The sequence below is a fragment of the Arvicola amphibius genome, chromosome 12, assembly GCF_903992535.2.
Source record: "Arvicola amphibius chromosome 12, mArvAmp1.2, whole genome shotgun sequence".
Taxonomy (NCBI): Eukaryota; Metazoa; Chordata; class Mammalia; order Rodentia; family Cricetidae; genus Arvicola; species Arvicola amphibius.
The window spans coordinates 137,398,816-137,415,631 of record NC_052058.2 but is presented as its reverse complement, the minus strand read 5'-3'; the positions used below and the strand labels follow the sequence as shown (position 1 = coordinate 137,415,631).

Sequence of the window (16,816 nt, the reverse complement as noted above, 5' to 3'; positions counted from 1 at the left end):
AGGGTAGGGGAGAGTAAAAATAATATGGGGATGGGGTAAAGGAAAGAATGGAAGGGGCATTGGGGAAGAACTAGAGGGACCATGTGTCTGCACAAAGGATTAGTACCGAAGGGATGGAGGTGGGCTGGTAGGAGGGGTTCAATCAGCATAGTCAAGATCTGAAGAACTAGCTGACTGGATTATTTATTGCTTGTCTTTTTCTTTCTCCCTATTAATATCAGAGTTTTGCTAGTTTTCTGTGTTGTGCATGATAGATTCCTTCCCATTTCTTCTGTGTTCAGCTATTCTTTTCATGAAGTTCATTCTTTCCTAGTCCCTCTTGATTGAGACTGTCTTTCATATCTGTGTATAACATTCTGGGTTTTTGTTTTGTGCCAGTCTTGAAAAATATGTTTTCTACACTAATTTAAAAAGACAGTCCTTCTGGGCCTTTCTGGATATAGAAATCTTGGTTAGCAGTTATTTACTTTCAGGGCTTGAAAACCTATCATCTGTTCCTCTTGGCTTTGGGGGTCTCTGGTGCTATTTGGATGTGTTTGTGGGTGAGTTGGCCTCTTTGCTTTATACCTGTTAATATTTTTTTAAATCTATTTTTTACTTGTGACTATGACATGCTATCTGGAGACTAACTTGTGGTTATGCCACTTTGCAATTCTTCATGCCTTGAATTTTTTTTTAAAAAAATCAACATATTTTCTTTGTTTATCTTATAAGTTTGTAAACAGTACACAAATCCAGCAACATTTTTGAACATGTTAAAAAAACCAGATCTTAAACAATACTGAAGGTAGTTTTAAAACAATAGAAATATTGTGTGTACAGCAAACTAGCAGATGAGGAGTGTTTGGCTTCTGAACATGTACCATACACGTAAAACACACATTAAAGAAAACAACATAATTTATCTTCACAAAAATCACAGCTAGGCAATAGATACTTTTGAGGAACCATATTATGTTGCTTTTTCTTGTTTATTGTGTTTCCATTTGTGTATGTGTTGGTCTGGACATCTCGTTTTATTTAAGGAACTTCTGAGTGAACAGCTATTTTTTAAACATTTTTTAATACAATATATTCTGATTGTGGTTTCCCTCTCCTTCTCCACTGAGTTCCTCTCCAGCTCCCCTCCAACCCAGACCCATATCCTCTCTGTCTCTCCTTAGAAAACAGGCATTGAAGGAGTTATAATAGACATAAAATAAGATAAATAGACAACAAACAAATTGGAATATGACAAAACAACCAAATGAGAAAAGGGGACAAAGAAAAAGTTCAACCCCCCAAATATACACTTTTTTTTTTTTTTTTTTGTTTTTTCGAGACAGGGTTTCTCTGCGGCTTTAGAGCCTGTCCTGGAGCTAGCTCTTGTAGACCAGGCTGGTCTCGAACTCACAGAGATCCGCCTGCCTCTGCCTCCTGAGTGCTGGGATTAAAGGCGTGCGCCACCACCGCCCGGCCCAAATATACACTTTTGCACACTTGGAGTTCCATATAAAACCAAAACCAGAAGCCATAATATGCAAGCAAAGAACATGTAAGGTAGAAAAAAGACAAACAAACAAACAAACAAACAAAAAACAGCCTGACTTAACATTATGAGACAAATAACCTCCAAAATGCCTTTGAGTTCATTTAATGTTGGCCATTCATTGGGGGGCATGAGGCCTGCCATTAAGAGTAATTTGTTTCCCCACTGAGAGTCACTTGGAGAAAACTAATTTTTTATTTGCAAGTAGCTATCAACTGGCGATAGCTCTTGGGTTAGGGGTGGGGCGTGTGTCCACTTCTCCTTTCTGCTCTAGGACCACATCTGGAGGAGACCCGTGCAGACCCTCCGGATGCTGCGACAGTCTCTGCGAGTCATTATGTGCTCCAACTCTGTTGTGTCTAGATGCCTTGGTGTTTGGTGTCCTCCACCCACCATAGCTCTTACACTCTTTCTGCCTCCCCTTCTGTGGGGTTCCCTGAGCCCTGTGGGGAGAGTTTTGTTGGAGACATCCCTTTTAGGGCTGAGTAGTCTAGATGTTTCAGGTGTGTTGTTAAATTACTAGTAGGAGATCTCTCAAATTTCTTTTTGTAGGCACTTAGTGCTATGAATTTGTCTCTTAGAATCACTTTCATTGTGTCCTAGAAGTTTGGGTATGCTGTGTATTCATTTTCATCCAATTCTAGAACGTTCTAAAGTTTATTCCTAATTTCTTGACTCATTTTTATTGAGTAGTAATTGTTCAGTTTTCATGAGTTTGTAAGATTTCAATGGTGTTGATTACCCGCTTAAATCTGTGGTGGTCAGGTAGGTTGCAGGGTGCTATTTCAATTTTTTTTTTTTTTGTATCTGTTGAGACTTTCTTCCTGTCCAAGTATGTGGTTAATTTTGGAGAAACTTCCATGGGCCACTGGGAAGAAAGTATATTAATTTGAGTTTGGGTAAAATGTTCCATAAATATCTATTGGTCCATTTGGTTTATGACGTCAGTTAGCTCCCATGTTTCTCTCTTTAGTTTCGCTGGGATGACCTGACCCTTGGTGAGAGTTGGGTAGTGAAGTCTCCCACTACCAGTGTGTCAGGGCATATGTGATTTAAGCTATTGCCGTCTTTCCTGTTCACTTCTTGCGACTTAACTTTTTCTAGGCTAGAAAATGGAGCTCAGCGATGTGAATTTAGGGATGGGTACTAACGTAATAGAAAGATGACCGGCTCTCGGAGGGTGTCGTGTGTCGGGCGCTGTAAGGATTCTGCATTGTTACAACATTAAATTCTCACAGGGACTCACGAGGTGGGTACTATCAGCGCTTTCAACAGGATGTGGAACCAACCGTGTCCTAGCAACTAAGCAGGGAGGCCCCGCCTTCTGCCTGGCCCGTTTTTTTCTGTCCTACCTTTCACAGACAAGAAAAACCTCAAAGCTTGGATGAAGGTCACACACATAAGGGTCGAAGAGAGTCATTCTCAGCAAGAAGGACCCACTGCTTTCTGGAAGCATAAACAAGCGAAGGGCAGGATGTTTGGGGGCAGAGTACTGGGGAAACCTCTTGGAGCCGTGGGTAGAGGAGTTGCTGGTGGCACAGGGTTCCATTAAACCCAGAGATACAGGCCTGGGAGGGGCATCACAGTCTGACATGTAGGTCTCATCATTGCTGTGGGGAGCGGAAAGGACAAGAAAGACACTGATTCCTGATGACAACTGTCCTGGAGACCTTCCGTTTATCCATGAGCAAAGCATTTTCCTTTGGTTTCTCATTGTAAAAATTGTTAGTGAAAAGGTTCTGGTTGAAGGTGACTCTTATGCTTCAAATCCAAATGATAAATTTCACTCCATTATATTCTGTTCAGTTGATGGATGAGAATCACAGTGTCTCATGTGGCTTGGTTCATAATTTTGATAGTTTTCCTAAAGGCAAAACATTGCCTTCCTGTAGAAGTTTGTCAGAGTCAGTGTGTATGAATATGAATAGCTTCTTATTCTAATGAAATCATTAGAATACATAGATTTCTAATAACTTGATTTAATAATGCGAGTTGAATTAACTTAACTGGAACTTCCTTCTTAGCCTCATTACCCTCTCTGGATAATCCAGCATCAGTTATTTCTCAGGGGATTTTCAGAAAATTCTAGTCAATAGCAGCGCGGAAGTGATAAGAATTTCCATCTTAACATAGAGCTTAGGATACAGGATTAATTTAATAAGTAGAGCTGACTACCACTCTCTGTGAAGCACTGTGCCAGGTACATTAGGATAGTATGCATGACTGGACTGGGCTCAGTATTAATAATACCGCTCAGCATTCAGCTGCCAGTGTTTGCAAAATCCTTTCCTAACCGTGGTGATTTAAAATCTTATCAAGAGCATACTAAGTAACAATAGCTCAGGGTTTGTCAGGATGAGGGTTTTCCTCTCTGTATACTGTATACTCTCTGTATCGTTTAGTTTATTTTTTTTTCTTTTTATTAAGATTACCTTTTTTCTTACCCAATATATATCCTGGTCATCCTCCTCTGTAGCCCTGCCCCCAGCCTCCCCTCCCATATATATCCACTCCCTTTCAGTTTCTCATTAGATAAACAAACCAGCTTCTAAGGGATGATAAGAAAACAAAGTATAGTAAGATAAAACAAAAATTAATACGTCGGAATTGGACAAAACAAATAAAAGGAAAAGAGCTCTAGAAAAGGCACAAGAATCAGAGACCCACTTGTCTACACACCCAGGAATCCCATAAAAGCACTAGACTGGAAGCCGTAATAAATATGCAGGTGACATGGTACAGACCCAGGCAGGTACCCTGCAGGCTGCGCCAGTGTCTGAGTTCATATGAGCTTGTTTTCGTTGGTTTAGGGGGCCTTGTTTTCTTGGTGTCCTCCATCCCCTCTGGCTCTTACACTCTTTCTGCCTTCTCTTCCACAGGGTTCCTTTAGTCCTGAGGGGAGGGATTTGATGAAGACATCACACTTAGGGTTGAGTGTTCTAAGGTCTCTCACCCTCTGCATAATAGCTGGCTGTGGGTCTCCACATCTGTCCCCATGTGTGGCGGGAGGGATTGTTGTGGGATATTTGTCCACTGTGAGAAGATGTGTGGCCACAATTGGTGTTATAAAAAGCCAAATGGTCAACGGCTAGGCAGGGGAGGGGAGAGGAGGATAGGCAGGGTTTCTGGGGAGAGAAAGGAAGAGGAGGAGGAATCTAGGCAGATGGATTATGCCAGCAGACTTGAAACAAGTTGGACATGCTAAACTAAGGGAAGATAAAAGCCATGTGGCAGAATGTAGATTAATAGAAGCAGGTTAAATTATGCTGTAAGAGCTAGTTGGGAAAATGCCTAAGCTAAGGCTAAGCGTTTATAATTAATAATAAGTCTCCAAGTCATTAGTTGTGAGCCGGTGTCCAAAGATAATCTGGCAAGACAGCTTGCTACATTAAGCCTCTCTGATGATAGCTGAGCAAGGCACTGACCTACAAGAGTAGCAGAATGTCATTAGGAGTCATTTTATTGTTATATTTCTTTTTAGAGGATCAGTATTTGATTTTTCCCTAGGTCCTATCTAATCTCAGATTCCTGATCACCCAGTATTAGGTATGAGTTCTATTTCAAGGAGTGGGCCTTCCGTCAAATCAGACATTGGTTGGTTTCTTCCACAAGGTTTGTGCTATCAAGATATGCGTAGCATATCTTGCAGGCAGGATTGTATTGTAGATCAAAGGGTTTGTGGCTCAGTTGGGGTTTGTTTCTCCTTTGGTATCCTACAGAGTACCTTCCTGAACCAAAGACCCTGGAACGTAGGGGCAAGGCTCTAAGTAGGCACCAGCTCAACTTCTCCATATTCAATGAGTTGTCAGATGCAGTAGTCAGCATTGGGGCCTTGCCATCAATATGTGAAGAGCAACCTGTAGCCTTGGGAACAAGGCTGGGTTATTTGGGGATTCCTGTGGGACCCCTTTGTACAAAAACTCAATTAGATATAATCCAGTCCTGGGACTCAAAGCTTCATTTGGTGACAAGAGATGGCTCTGTTCCAATATTTGACAATTTTACTTAGATTGCCTTCATATATTTATTTATTTTAGGAAGCTTCTACTGTATTGGATTTCAATGCTACCCCTCAGATGGTCCTTCATTTTAGCTGTCTCTCCTGTCTTCCCATTCTCACCCTCCTCTCCTTTTCCCTTCCCTACTTGGTTCTCTTGTTCCAGTTCCCTCTTTCATCCGTGATCATCCATTCTATTTCCCTTTCCGAAAGAGGTCTGTCCCTCCCTGCTCCATTGTGCTACACCTAACTTCTGTGGTTCTACATATCAGAGCTCGGCTTTCAGTTACTTTCAGTTACTACAGTGACAGAGGGAGAGAGATTTTAAAGGTAAGAACAGAAACAAGCTACTTTGAGACAGACACTCTTCTCCATCAGTGTCCTGGGACTTTCACGCTTCCAACTCGCCCACAGTGGTTGTCCGAGCCAACACAAACCAGAGCTGGTGAGGACAAGCAGAGAATGCTGGTATTCAGTTCCTGTAGGCATATACCTGGAGGGGCGAGCTACCATACTGTTTTCCAACTGCACTGTTCAAAGTCCCTAAAGCAATGAGTTTCGAGTTTTCCACATCATACCCAACAATTACTTCCTAGGCTTTCTTCCAAATTATAGCCATTCTAGTGCATATGAAATGGTATTTCAGTATGCCCCCCCCTTCTTTTTTTTACTGTGGTAAAATACGTAACACAAATCTTACTATTCTAATCATTTGTAAGCAAGCAATCCTGTGGTATGGAGTATAACTGAGTATTATGTGACCATCATACATAGTGTAAGTTTTTAATTTTCCCCAGCAAAATCGCTGTACCCATTCCACACCAGCTTTCCATTGTCCCCCGCCTCCAGTGAGCAGTGACAGCCATTCTGCTTTCCTTCTCTGTGACTCTGATGACTCCAGGCTCTTCTTATAAACATAATGATGGTTTGTCTTTTTATGTCTTGCTTGTTCCACTTAGCATAAAGTGCTGAAGGCTTGCCCAAGATGCAGTGCGCATCAGAATGTCCCACGTTTAAGCTAAATGCTATTTTTCTGTCTGTATATATCACATTTTATCCACTCGTGTGTGTGTGTGTGTGTGTGTGTGTGTGTGTGTGTGTGATATGTATGCCTATGCCATGGCATGCATGTGGAGATGAGAGGGCAACCTTGGGTTGTCAGTTCTCCCTTCAGCCTTGCTTGGGAGGGGTCTCTTGAAAGTCGCTGCTATTGCTTCCCGCAGTTCTCCCACCTCAGCCCTCCATGTCCTCGTAGGTGCATGTTGAAATTGCAGACCCTTGTACACTGTTCTGGCTTTTCTGTGGGTTTTGGGTATCCAAAGTCAGGTCATCAAGCTTGCATAGCAAGTGTTTCTCCCACCAGTCCATCTCCTAGACTTCTACCAATTTGTCACCGGGCAGTTGAGTTGTCTGCTGTGATCGACACTGCTATTCACCTGAATGTACAAATATTTCTTTGAGGCTGTGCTTTTAAATACGTTTGGGTATGCAGCCAGAGGTGTTTAGAACTTCCATTCTAAATTATAGGATACTTATTTTAAGCTTTGTTGGTAAATTTTTATAGCCATTTTTCAACAATGGCTCTGTTACGTGATAGCAATGTACAACTGGTCTTATTTCTCCATATCCTTGACAGCACATATTATTTTCTAGGCTTGATTTTCTTAATAATGTTCTTTGAGTCATAAAAAGCTTTTAGTTTCTTGAGTATGATTTGCCTAGTTTTTCTTCATTGCTCTTGTTTTTGTTGCCATAATTTACCTGTGGACTGTCACTATAATGAAATACCTGATATAATTAGTTTATAAAGAGAATGGGCTACCTTGGTCTACTGTTGTAGAGATTCTGGTGCAAAGTAGAGTGGACTCTTTGCTTGAAATACCTCTGGTTTACCTGTTAGGTGGCACCCAGATGACAATGGCAGGGTTTGCATGGTAAAGCAAATCTCATCTCCAGCAAATAAAAGAGAAAAATGGTGGTGCCAGACCCCACAAACTCCTTTGAGGGCTGTCTTGATTTCTTTTTCTGTTGCTATAAAAAAGTGACCAACAAAGGCACTGTAAGCAAGAAAGGGTTATTCTAACTCACAGCTGTAGGTTGTGGTCCATCATGGGGAAGTCACGGCAGCAAGAGCCTAGGGCATCTGCTTCGCTCACAGTCACAGTCAGGAAACAGGGAACAACAGGTGCTTGTCCTGAGACCACTTTCTCCTTTCTACATAGTCGAGAAGAGAATCACACCGCAGGGAATGGTGCCACCCACAGTGGGCAGGTCTCCCATCTCAGTTAACCTCATCAAGATAATCCATCTCAGTTAACCTAATCAAGATAATGCCCCCCCAAGACGTGCCCAGAGGTTGGTCTCCCAGGTGAGTCTCGAGTTCACCAGGCTTACATTGTTACTAACCATCATGACTCCACTCCCTGACAATCTGACATTCAAAGACACCATTTAAAAACTAGCCTTTCACCCCTTGTCCTCAGAATCCCATGCTTATTGTATAATGCAAATTACAGTCAGACTTTAAAAGTGTGTACAGTCCTTCACAGTTCCAACAGTTTAACAGTCCAAAGTCGACATCTTGTCCGACACAAGGCGATTGCTTAACTGTGAACTGCTATGAAATAATAAATAACTTCTTTCCATCATACAATAGCACAGATAAATTCAGGATGGAAGAACTAGGGCATGACAAGGAATGATTGGACCAAAGGAAGACTAAATTCCAGCAGGGCACAAACCAAATCCTATAACTCCATGTCTGACCCTTGATGAGATGGCTGGGCTCCAAAGGACTGAGGTAGCTCCACCCCTCCACTTTGTCGTCAGCACGGCTTATAGCCTCTCTCTTAGGCTGGCTCTATCTATGACTATAGTCACAGAGGGAAAACTACACAGAGAAAAGTAGTTTTCTTTAGTGGATATTCTTGGGTCCTGGCATCTCCAATATCCTGGGGTCCTAATTACAACTTCGATTTAATGTCCATGACTTCACACAGCGGTCTTTTAGGATCTTCTTGCAAGGATTCCAACCCTGCCCCCAGTTGACCCCTGAACCAGTTTCCACCAGACTCCACGATCCCCCTAACCTTGCATCTTTCATACTTCTAGGGAAGTTCCGGAAGTCTGAGTGATGCTGCCAAGTTTTGATGCCAGCTTGAGATGTAGCTGGCACTCGTAGACCACAGCTGTATTAGACCACAGCTGGGGCGTGGGAAACACATCTTCAGCTAGTTATCTTTGAGGAGCAGGAAACCCTTTAGTTCAGGCTTTCTTCTTTCAGATGAATTTGGATCTTTGCACCGTAAAGCCTTGGGTGGGTGGAGTTTTATCTTGCGAATATCTCTCCTAGTATCCCAGTGCAGGGCAGGGGGAGTCTCTTCAGTGGCACTGGTCTCTTTAGTGATTGTAACTGCTTTCTCACCATGGGCCTGAACGAGTTCTTGTCTTGAGCCTTTCTCTGGCAAATAAGCTAGTCCATTATTTTTTCAGTTCAACATCATTCAGGCTCTCAAGACACGGCAGACTGCAGTCAGTTTCTTTGACAGCATATGTCATGAAGCCTGGTTCACCTCTAAAACTTCGTGATTCAGGCCTCCACGGTCTGCATTTCTCTCATTTTTTGGGGGGGGGGAACATTTATTTCTATTATCATATATATGTTTATGTGTGTGTTGGGTGTAGATAGGGCATGCATACATGTGCATGTGAGCACACACACACACAAGTGCATGGTGTACACGTGGAGATCAGCAGACAACTTTACGAAGTCAGTTTTCTCCTTCCACTTTTACACGGGCTCTGGGAATTGAACTCAGGTCATCAGGCTTGCATTGCCAGGTAGCAAAAACCTTTACCACTGGGCCATCTCACAGGTCCTTCCTAAGCATGCTGGCCTTCCAAGTTCCCATCAGAATGGTTCATTAAACTCTGCTTCCAGCATGATAGGCTTTTCTACTTCCAAGTACCAAACTCTTCCACATTCTAGCTTAAAGCAGCTAGGCACATTGCATCCACAGCCAAGAAACAGCAAGAAACACTGTGGTCTGAATATTTTCTCCTTGCTATATATACATCTAGGGTCTCAGCCAGGGAATGGTGCCACCCACAGTGGACAAATTGTTCTACCTCAATTAACAATCAATACCCACATGCATGCTCAAATGCTGGTCTCCCAGGTGATTCTAGAGCGCATTAAATTGACAACAAAGATTAACTATTGCAATGGCATACCCTTGATGACTGGATGACCTAATGACTTCCAAGGCCCAGCATTTAAAAATTCCACCACCTCCCTTTAAATACATGGGCCTTTGTGGGATGTTTAACATCCAAACTACATCACACATGTAAGAACCAAAGTCAGAGTCATGATCATGAATCTTGATACCAATATTGTCTTCCTATGAATTTCATAGTTTTTGCTCATATATTTAGAGCTCTGATCCACTTTGACTTAATTTCTGTATAGGATGTGAAATTGAAGTCCTACGTTTTGCTTTGCATATACAAATACAGTTGTTCCATAAATACCAGTTGAAGTTTATTTTTCCCTGTGGAATGGTAATAGTTGACTACACACACACACACACACACACACACACACACACACACACATATATATGGTTTGACCTTATCAAAGAGCAATTGGTCTTGGATGTGTGGATTTATTTCTGGATTCTTAATCCTATTCCCATAGTGTATATCTTTATCCTCTGATAGTATCATATTGTTTAGATTACTCCAGCTTTGTAGTAAGCTTAGAAATCTGGAAGTGTGGGTTTCTTTTTCTCTTTCTTTCTTTCTTTCTTTCTTTCTTTCTTTCTTTCTTTCTTTCTTTCTTTCTTTAGATCTCCTTGGTATTTGTGGTCTCTGTAATTTTATATAAATTCGAGACTTGTTTCTGCCAGAGATGCTAATGCATTGATGTGTTGGTTCTGTAGAATTACTTGTGTATTCACATCTTAATAATGTGGTTTTATCCATGAACATAGTATGTCTTTTCATTTATTTAGAGATTGAATTTCTTTCAACACTGCTTTGTGATTTAGGAGATAGAAGACTTTTGCCCACTTAGATACAGCCAATAGGACTTTATTCACTTAGATCTTACTGTGAACAGAGCTGATTCATTAATTTCCCTTTTAGATGGCTCATGGCCAGGCTACAGAAACACAACTGATCTTTGTGTACGGATCTCACGCCTTCTAATTTGTTTGAATTTATTAGATCCCACAGTTTTCCTGTATATCTTGTTGATTTTCTCTATATAAGATTATGCCATCTGCAAACTGATATCATTTGTACCTTTCTTTTTAATTGTGATACCTTTATTTCTTTTTCGTGTCTAATTGCTCTTGTTAGTGCAATGTTGACTGTAAGTGGTGAATGCAGACTTCCCTGTTGCAGCCCTGACCTTGTGTAAAAACTTCTAGACTTTAACATCGACTATGATATTAGATGTAGCTTTTCCATAAATGCCCAATCCAATGTTGAAGGCATTAAGGGAAGGAGAGTTTCAAACAGTGCTTGGAGAAGTAACTCGAACCCTATAAGATGATACTCTCTCTGGAGAGGCCTTTCCTATGCTTTTTCCAGCTCTTAAAACACTTTGTAATACAGGATTGCCTTTGCTGTATGTTGTGCTTGAGGTTTCTGGGCACATTTACTTTTATGGCATGGCCGTTTGGGGTTCCATAGCAAAGCAGGGAACTGGATTACTGAGTCCTCAGCTCTAGAAACCTTTGACTTCAAACTCATCTTTCTAATGGTGTACTCTACCCACCTCATTGGTTTCTTCCCGTCTTTGAGAGCACAAGGGGGCACCTTTGTTTGTCATCTATCTATAGGAAGGTACATGGTGATAAGAGCAAGAATGGAATTGCAAGGCAGGGTGAGACATTTGGTCAACACCACTCAGTTTTTCATGGCAAGAGGTAAGTAACTTGCCTTTTACCAAGATATTTAGCTATTTTTTTTGTTGTTGGTTTTTTTTTTTTTTTTTTTTTTTTTTTTTTTTTTTTTTTTTTTGCTCAAAAATAGTGGTTTTAGTCACTTAGTCGCATCTGACCCAAAGAGGAAAAGAAGTTGTCCTAAGTTGGCTTTAGAGGCTGCCCAAACTCTGCGGCAACCATCTGGTATATTTTATAGTAGACAAATCCTGAGGACCAAAGGGGTAGGCGAGTTGTTAGGATCAAAGCAAGAGGGTAGGCTCACAGTAGTGCCATCTTCTCCCTCCTCTTCTTCCCCCTCTCTTTTCATCCCTCCCTTCCTTTTTTTCTTCATGGCTTCAAGCCATGAAATAAACACAGTTTTATTATAACTCCAAATTCCAAGATAATCTTAGCCACCATCCTCAATAGCATAGGATTAAATTAAATAGCATAAAATTCTGTGAAACAATGATCAACGAAATTATAGCCTGGGCTCGTGTGTGATGTTACAACTGACCAAACCAGAACTGAGTCACTCAGGCTGCAAAGCCAGACTGAAGCAGTGGCCGGATAATGGCATTTCCCTCTGCTTTAATCTTCATCAGGAAAGGGATTTGGAAACCACCAACCTTTGGGTCGGTAGCTATTTTTCTTTATCCTTTTTCCCTTCTGCACGTTGTTAGTATGTGGAGGAGAGTTCTCTGTCCTTCCCACTCTGAGGATGACCTGACTCGCAAATTGCTCTTTACTTGTTGGTTGTTAAATTATTTTGTCCCAAGATGTTTTTATTTTTATTTTTTTAAACCAGTTTAAATTAGGACTAATTTTTAGGACAGCAAAGTAAGCTTCATTTTGGGATCAATTTCTTGGCTTTCTCCATGTCAAAGTTCCCAGCGGAGGTAGATATTTGAAATCCACCTCACTCACGCCTCCTGTTCCTCAGAACTGTCGGTATGCCACTCATAAATGGGAAAAGTCTATATTTACCTGGGAATCAATTTAATTAATAAGTGAGAGTTTCCCAGAGGCAGACCCCATCTCGTTCTTGTGTTCAAATCATCAACCACAGTTCCCAGACATCTCTACTTTTGCAAGTCTTCCCTTTAATCCAATTCACTCTCACCCCTTGGCCCCACCCCTTACCCCCACTACCCATTGTCCTTCCTTACCCCCATCCCTTGACCTATTACCAATGCTTTCCCCCTACACACACACACACACACACACACACACACACACACACACACACACACACACACTAGATAGCAATAGCATCTGGACCAGCGTGACCGGAAGCTCCTTTTAGCCCTGGGACGATAGGTATAGCAGCATTTTCTATCCCACTGAACCCAGATGCAACTGGCTTGGGGGGGGGGTGGGTTGCTGGGTGGAGGGGCTTGTCTACTTCTACTTGTCTCAATCTTTTCTCTGGCAAACAATAGGGGTTAAAATAATTTTGACTAGTATACAATGTAGATAAGCTAAATAATTAGCTCATTTGTTATGCTGATTATTTCTCTGTTTTGTTCACTGAGGTACCTTCCCCCCACCTAAGAGCCTTAAACTGAAGGCCTCTGCTTAGAGCCTTAGTCTGAACCGGTTTTCAAAAGAATGCTGGCGTGAGTGGCTGAGGGAGGTGAGGGCAGCCCAGTATCGCGCTTTGATATTGTTTCAAGCGCTGACAAAAATGCTGCCTTGGGAACTTCTGGATAGAAAATACCTCCAGGAAATTGGAATTTGTACTAGGGCGCTCTAAACACCTGGCCAGAGCCTTATTCGTTTTACAAAGAACTGGGAGAGATGGCAGCAGTTGGTCACAGGCCAGTATTTTGAGGTCAGCCACTTTATCCTGGGATTCCCACCCTCTCTCTCTTCATCCCTAGCCCATCCAGTTAAATTGGAAAATAAATCCCAGCCCTGGTAAGGTGTTGGCTGATAAAGGCTTGAGCTATTGCCCCTTCAAGGGGAATTTGCATTTTAATAGAGGATCGTCAAGCCCCAAAGGAATCAATATCTCTAATGCTGAAATTTCAAGCACCAGCAATTGAGATGTTTTCAGGACACCGGTCAGTATTTCCAATCCAACCTTGGCACGGGGTGGGGTGGGGGTGGGGCTCCATAAGTCCTGTCAGGAGGCAGTGGAAGAAGGGCCTCTGCCTTTTTTATAACCTTTTCAACTTTGCTTCCTAATTTTCGGTCAAGCCTTCACACTCCTAACACTTTAGGGCTCTTTCAACACGAATAGGTTTAAAGTTGTCCCATCAACAGGGCCACAAAGCCATTACGACGACCGAATTTCCAGGTTTCCTTGCAATTCCAAGGAAGCCAGTCGTTTTTAAAACTGTTGGCCAGAGGGAGTACAGGAGACTTAATACGTTGTTACTGTGTCCATTTACATTTGCCTTGCATATTGCTTTAAAGCCCAAACTTGGGACTTGTTTTATAAAAAGCCCCTCGAAGGAAAGGTGGATAGAAGGCAACTACATATCCCCGGAATAGGTGGCTGCTAGGGAGATTCTGGAACTGCAAGATAGCGTCCAGGCTTATCTTGGTTTCTGCCCGGCAGAGGGGCTGGAGGTTGCCACGCCTGGGGCTCAGAGCAGGGCTCCTGGTCCTCAGTACCATAGGTCCTTCAGCTCGGCTCCAACGCCTCATCCAAAGGCTCCCCACGGAGCCGGCTTGCTACCCTTGCCCTTGAGGCGTCTCGGTCCGTTCTCTCCTCGGGATCCTCCACCGACCGGGAGGAGGCGCCAGCGCGGAGGACACACCTGCGACTTCTCCCGCTCCCGGCTCCGCGCCTGGTCCCCACTCCGGCTCCCGCTCCCTCCCGGGCCCAGCGCGTAGCGGCTAGGCTCGCTCCCGAAGCCCGCGGCAGCTCGCGCCCGGCACGGAGGCTCGCGCCCGCGCTCGGCCGGGGGAGCGCGCGGGCGGGCGGACGAGCGGGAGAGGGCGCAGCGCGGCCGGCAGGCCCTGCGCAGTGGCGGTGGCATGGGCGCGGGCATCGGCTCGGGCTGCGGGAGCCCGGCTTTCTGGCCGGCCCGGCCGGCTCGCGGTGACCGCGCGTCGCAGCCTCTGCTGTCCACGGGGAGGCGGTCCCCGCAGCCGGCTCAACTTGCCTCGGCGCCTCTGTAAGGAGCGCAGCACGAAGAGAGCTTGCGGGGCGCGATGCCTCCGGCCGGCGGCCCCCGCACACCGCGTCCGCACGCGTTGCCCCACAGCTTGTCCCGTTTGCGCGAGTGCCCGGGCCGTTCCCGCATCGTGCTGGCTCTCGGGGCCACGCAGATGGCGCTCGGATGCCTCATCGTGGCCGTGAGCTTCGCGGCGCTGGCGCTCACCACCTCGGCCCGCGTGCGCCACTCCTGCCCTTTCTGGGCCGGCTTCTCGGTGAGTGTCTGCGGCGGTGGCGCTTGCTGGGACCGGGAGCTGCAGTGACGGGGACGCGGCCCGCGCCGAGTGGGGGCGCGGACGCCCGGGTCTGGTAGCCGTGGCTCGGGTGCAGTTTCCAAGTCCCGGGCAGGGGAACTCCGGGGACTGTCGCGAGTCGCACTGCCGCTCCAACGCGCTGCGCCCGGAGTTACTTTTCAGGGGAAAGGAGCCAGACGCCCTCTCCTCGCCACCTGGCGGGTGGCGGTCGGTGGCGAGTCCCTGTCTGGGGCAGCTGCTGGGAGCTCTGCTCACCAGTGACTGACCCGGGCAGCGGGCGACCGTGACCGAGGCGGCGCGGCGCGGGGGCGCCCGAGCCCGGGTGCTGAGCCCGCTGTGAGCGGCTCCTTTCGCTGCGGTTTTCTTCGGGGGCGTGCGGTGCTTCGCGTTCGGTTGCGGGTCAGTCCTGGGGAGAACAGCTGGTCCCGCTCTGGTCACTCACCTCCCAGACACGGAGGCGTCTTGTTTCTTTCGTAATCCCGGAACGATCCTGCTGGACCGGCTAGCGAAAGCTTTTTGAACTCTAGACTGATTTTCAGGTTCTTGACTCTCAAATCTTCCCCTAGGAAACATTTATTATAGAAACCATGGGTCTGAGATGATTTATTTATTTATTTAGGTATTTTGTAGCGTGTTGATAAAAGTTGCTTATTTTCTATATTAATAAAGAACGGGCATATGGGAATTAGGAGATAAACGCGGCACGGGTATTTATAAAGACCGGCACTTGTTTCGAGAACTCTTGACATCTGTAACTACATTTGGTCGATGGTGCACAAATACATTACAGGCTTCCAGTGAACACTATGCGTTTAAATTCCCCGTACACAGACCCAAACCAAGCCTTTGGAATTAATGATCGCTGTTTTTTCTTAACTTTTGTAATTTTAGAAAAAAAAAACCGGTCTTGCTTTTTATTTATTTATTTATTTATTTTGTTTGCAATGGCCTTTGTTCTTGCAAGTTCCTTGTCTGGTTTAAAATGAGATCCTAGCAAAACTACCCTTGAAACAAGGATCGATACAGGTGTGGCTGTTCATCCTAATGGGGGTATTAATTTTCAAAGCTTCTTTCAGACGGGGTGGGGGGGCTCATCTTGGAGAGCTAACTAGGATGACAGAACGTGTGGTCACAGCTCCCAGTGTTCAGATCGATGAGAGGAGGTGGGCGGCCGCCTCTAGGGAGCCGTGGTCCAATCCCGCCCCTATATATAGTCTCCACACATCTGTTGCTCGGTTTTTAGCAATACTTAATATGCATTGTTTTCATGTCTGTCTAGTGGGTACTGAGTTTCAGCCTGCTGGAACCAGCCTACAGGTGGCAGACTGGTGAATTAGGCTTCCTGACTCTTTCCTGAGCCTCCCCCACCTCCTCTGAGCCTTAGCTGAATTTCCCCAGGGTTTGCAAAGAGAACTGCCTTTTTTTTTATAATAAGCCTTAAAAAGAAAACATTAATTGGAGACAGCAGAAAAGCATTTGTATTAAAATACACATCCCCTGCATTTCGTTTCAGGAGTTAAGTTGAACAGGTAAAACAATATTGCGGTTTGTGTTTCAAATGCTGTTGTCTTTAACAGTTAGAAGTGGTTGGTTCTCTTTTCCCCCAGTTCTGAGTCATGCCTGGTGTTAGGCTGTGTGCTCGCATTTCTCCAGGCTCTGGAGAAGAGCACTGAAGCCACCACAAAGTGCTTACACATTTTACCTCCTACCTTCTGGCCTTCCATCCCACAGACGACGACGACTTCTTCTTCTTCTTCTTCTTCTTCTTCTTCTTCTTCTTCTTCTTCTTCTTCTTCTTCTTCTTCTTCTTCTTCTTCTTCTTCTTCTTCTTCTTCTTCTTCCTCCTCCTCCTCCTCCTCCTCCTCCTCCTCCTCCTCTCCTTAATTTTTCTTGTGCTGGGGATGGAACATCCCCGTACATATGAGGTGGGTGCTC

General features: G+C 44.5%; 1 protein-coding gene across 1 annotated transcript in view; it reads left to right on the top strand.

Moving 5' to 3' along the window:
* Positions 1 to 14,623: 14,623 nt before the first annotated feature.
* The window catches only part of Fam189a1 (family with sequence similarity 189 member A1), a 403,077-nt gene continuing 400,884 nt past the window's right edge, over positions 14,624 to 16,816 (top strand). Inside the window, exon 1 of the mRNA XM_038313821.1 lies at positions 14,624 to 14,842. Coding sequence (XP_038169749.1) covers positions 14,624 to 14,842 — 219 coding nt within the window. The remainder of the gene's footprint in view (positions 14,843 to 16,816) is intronic.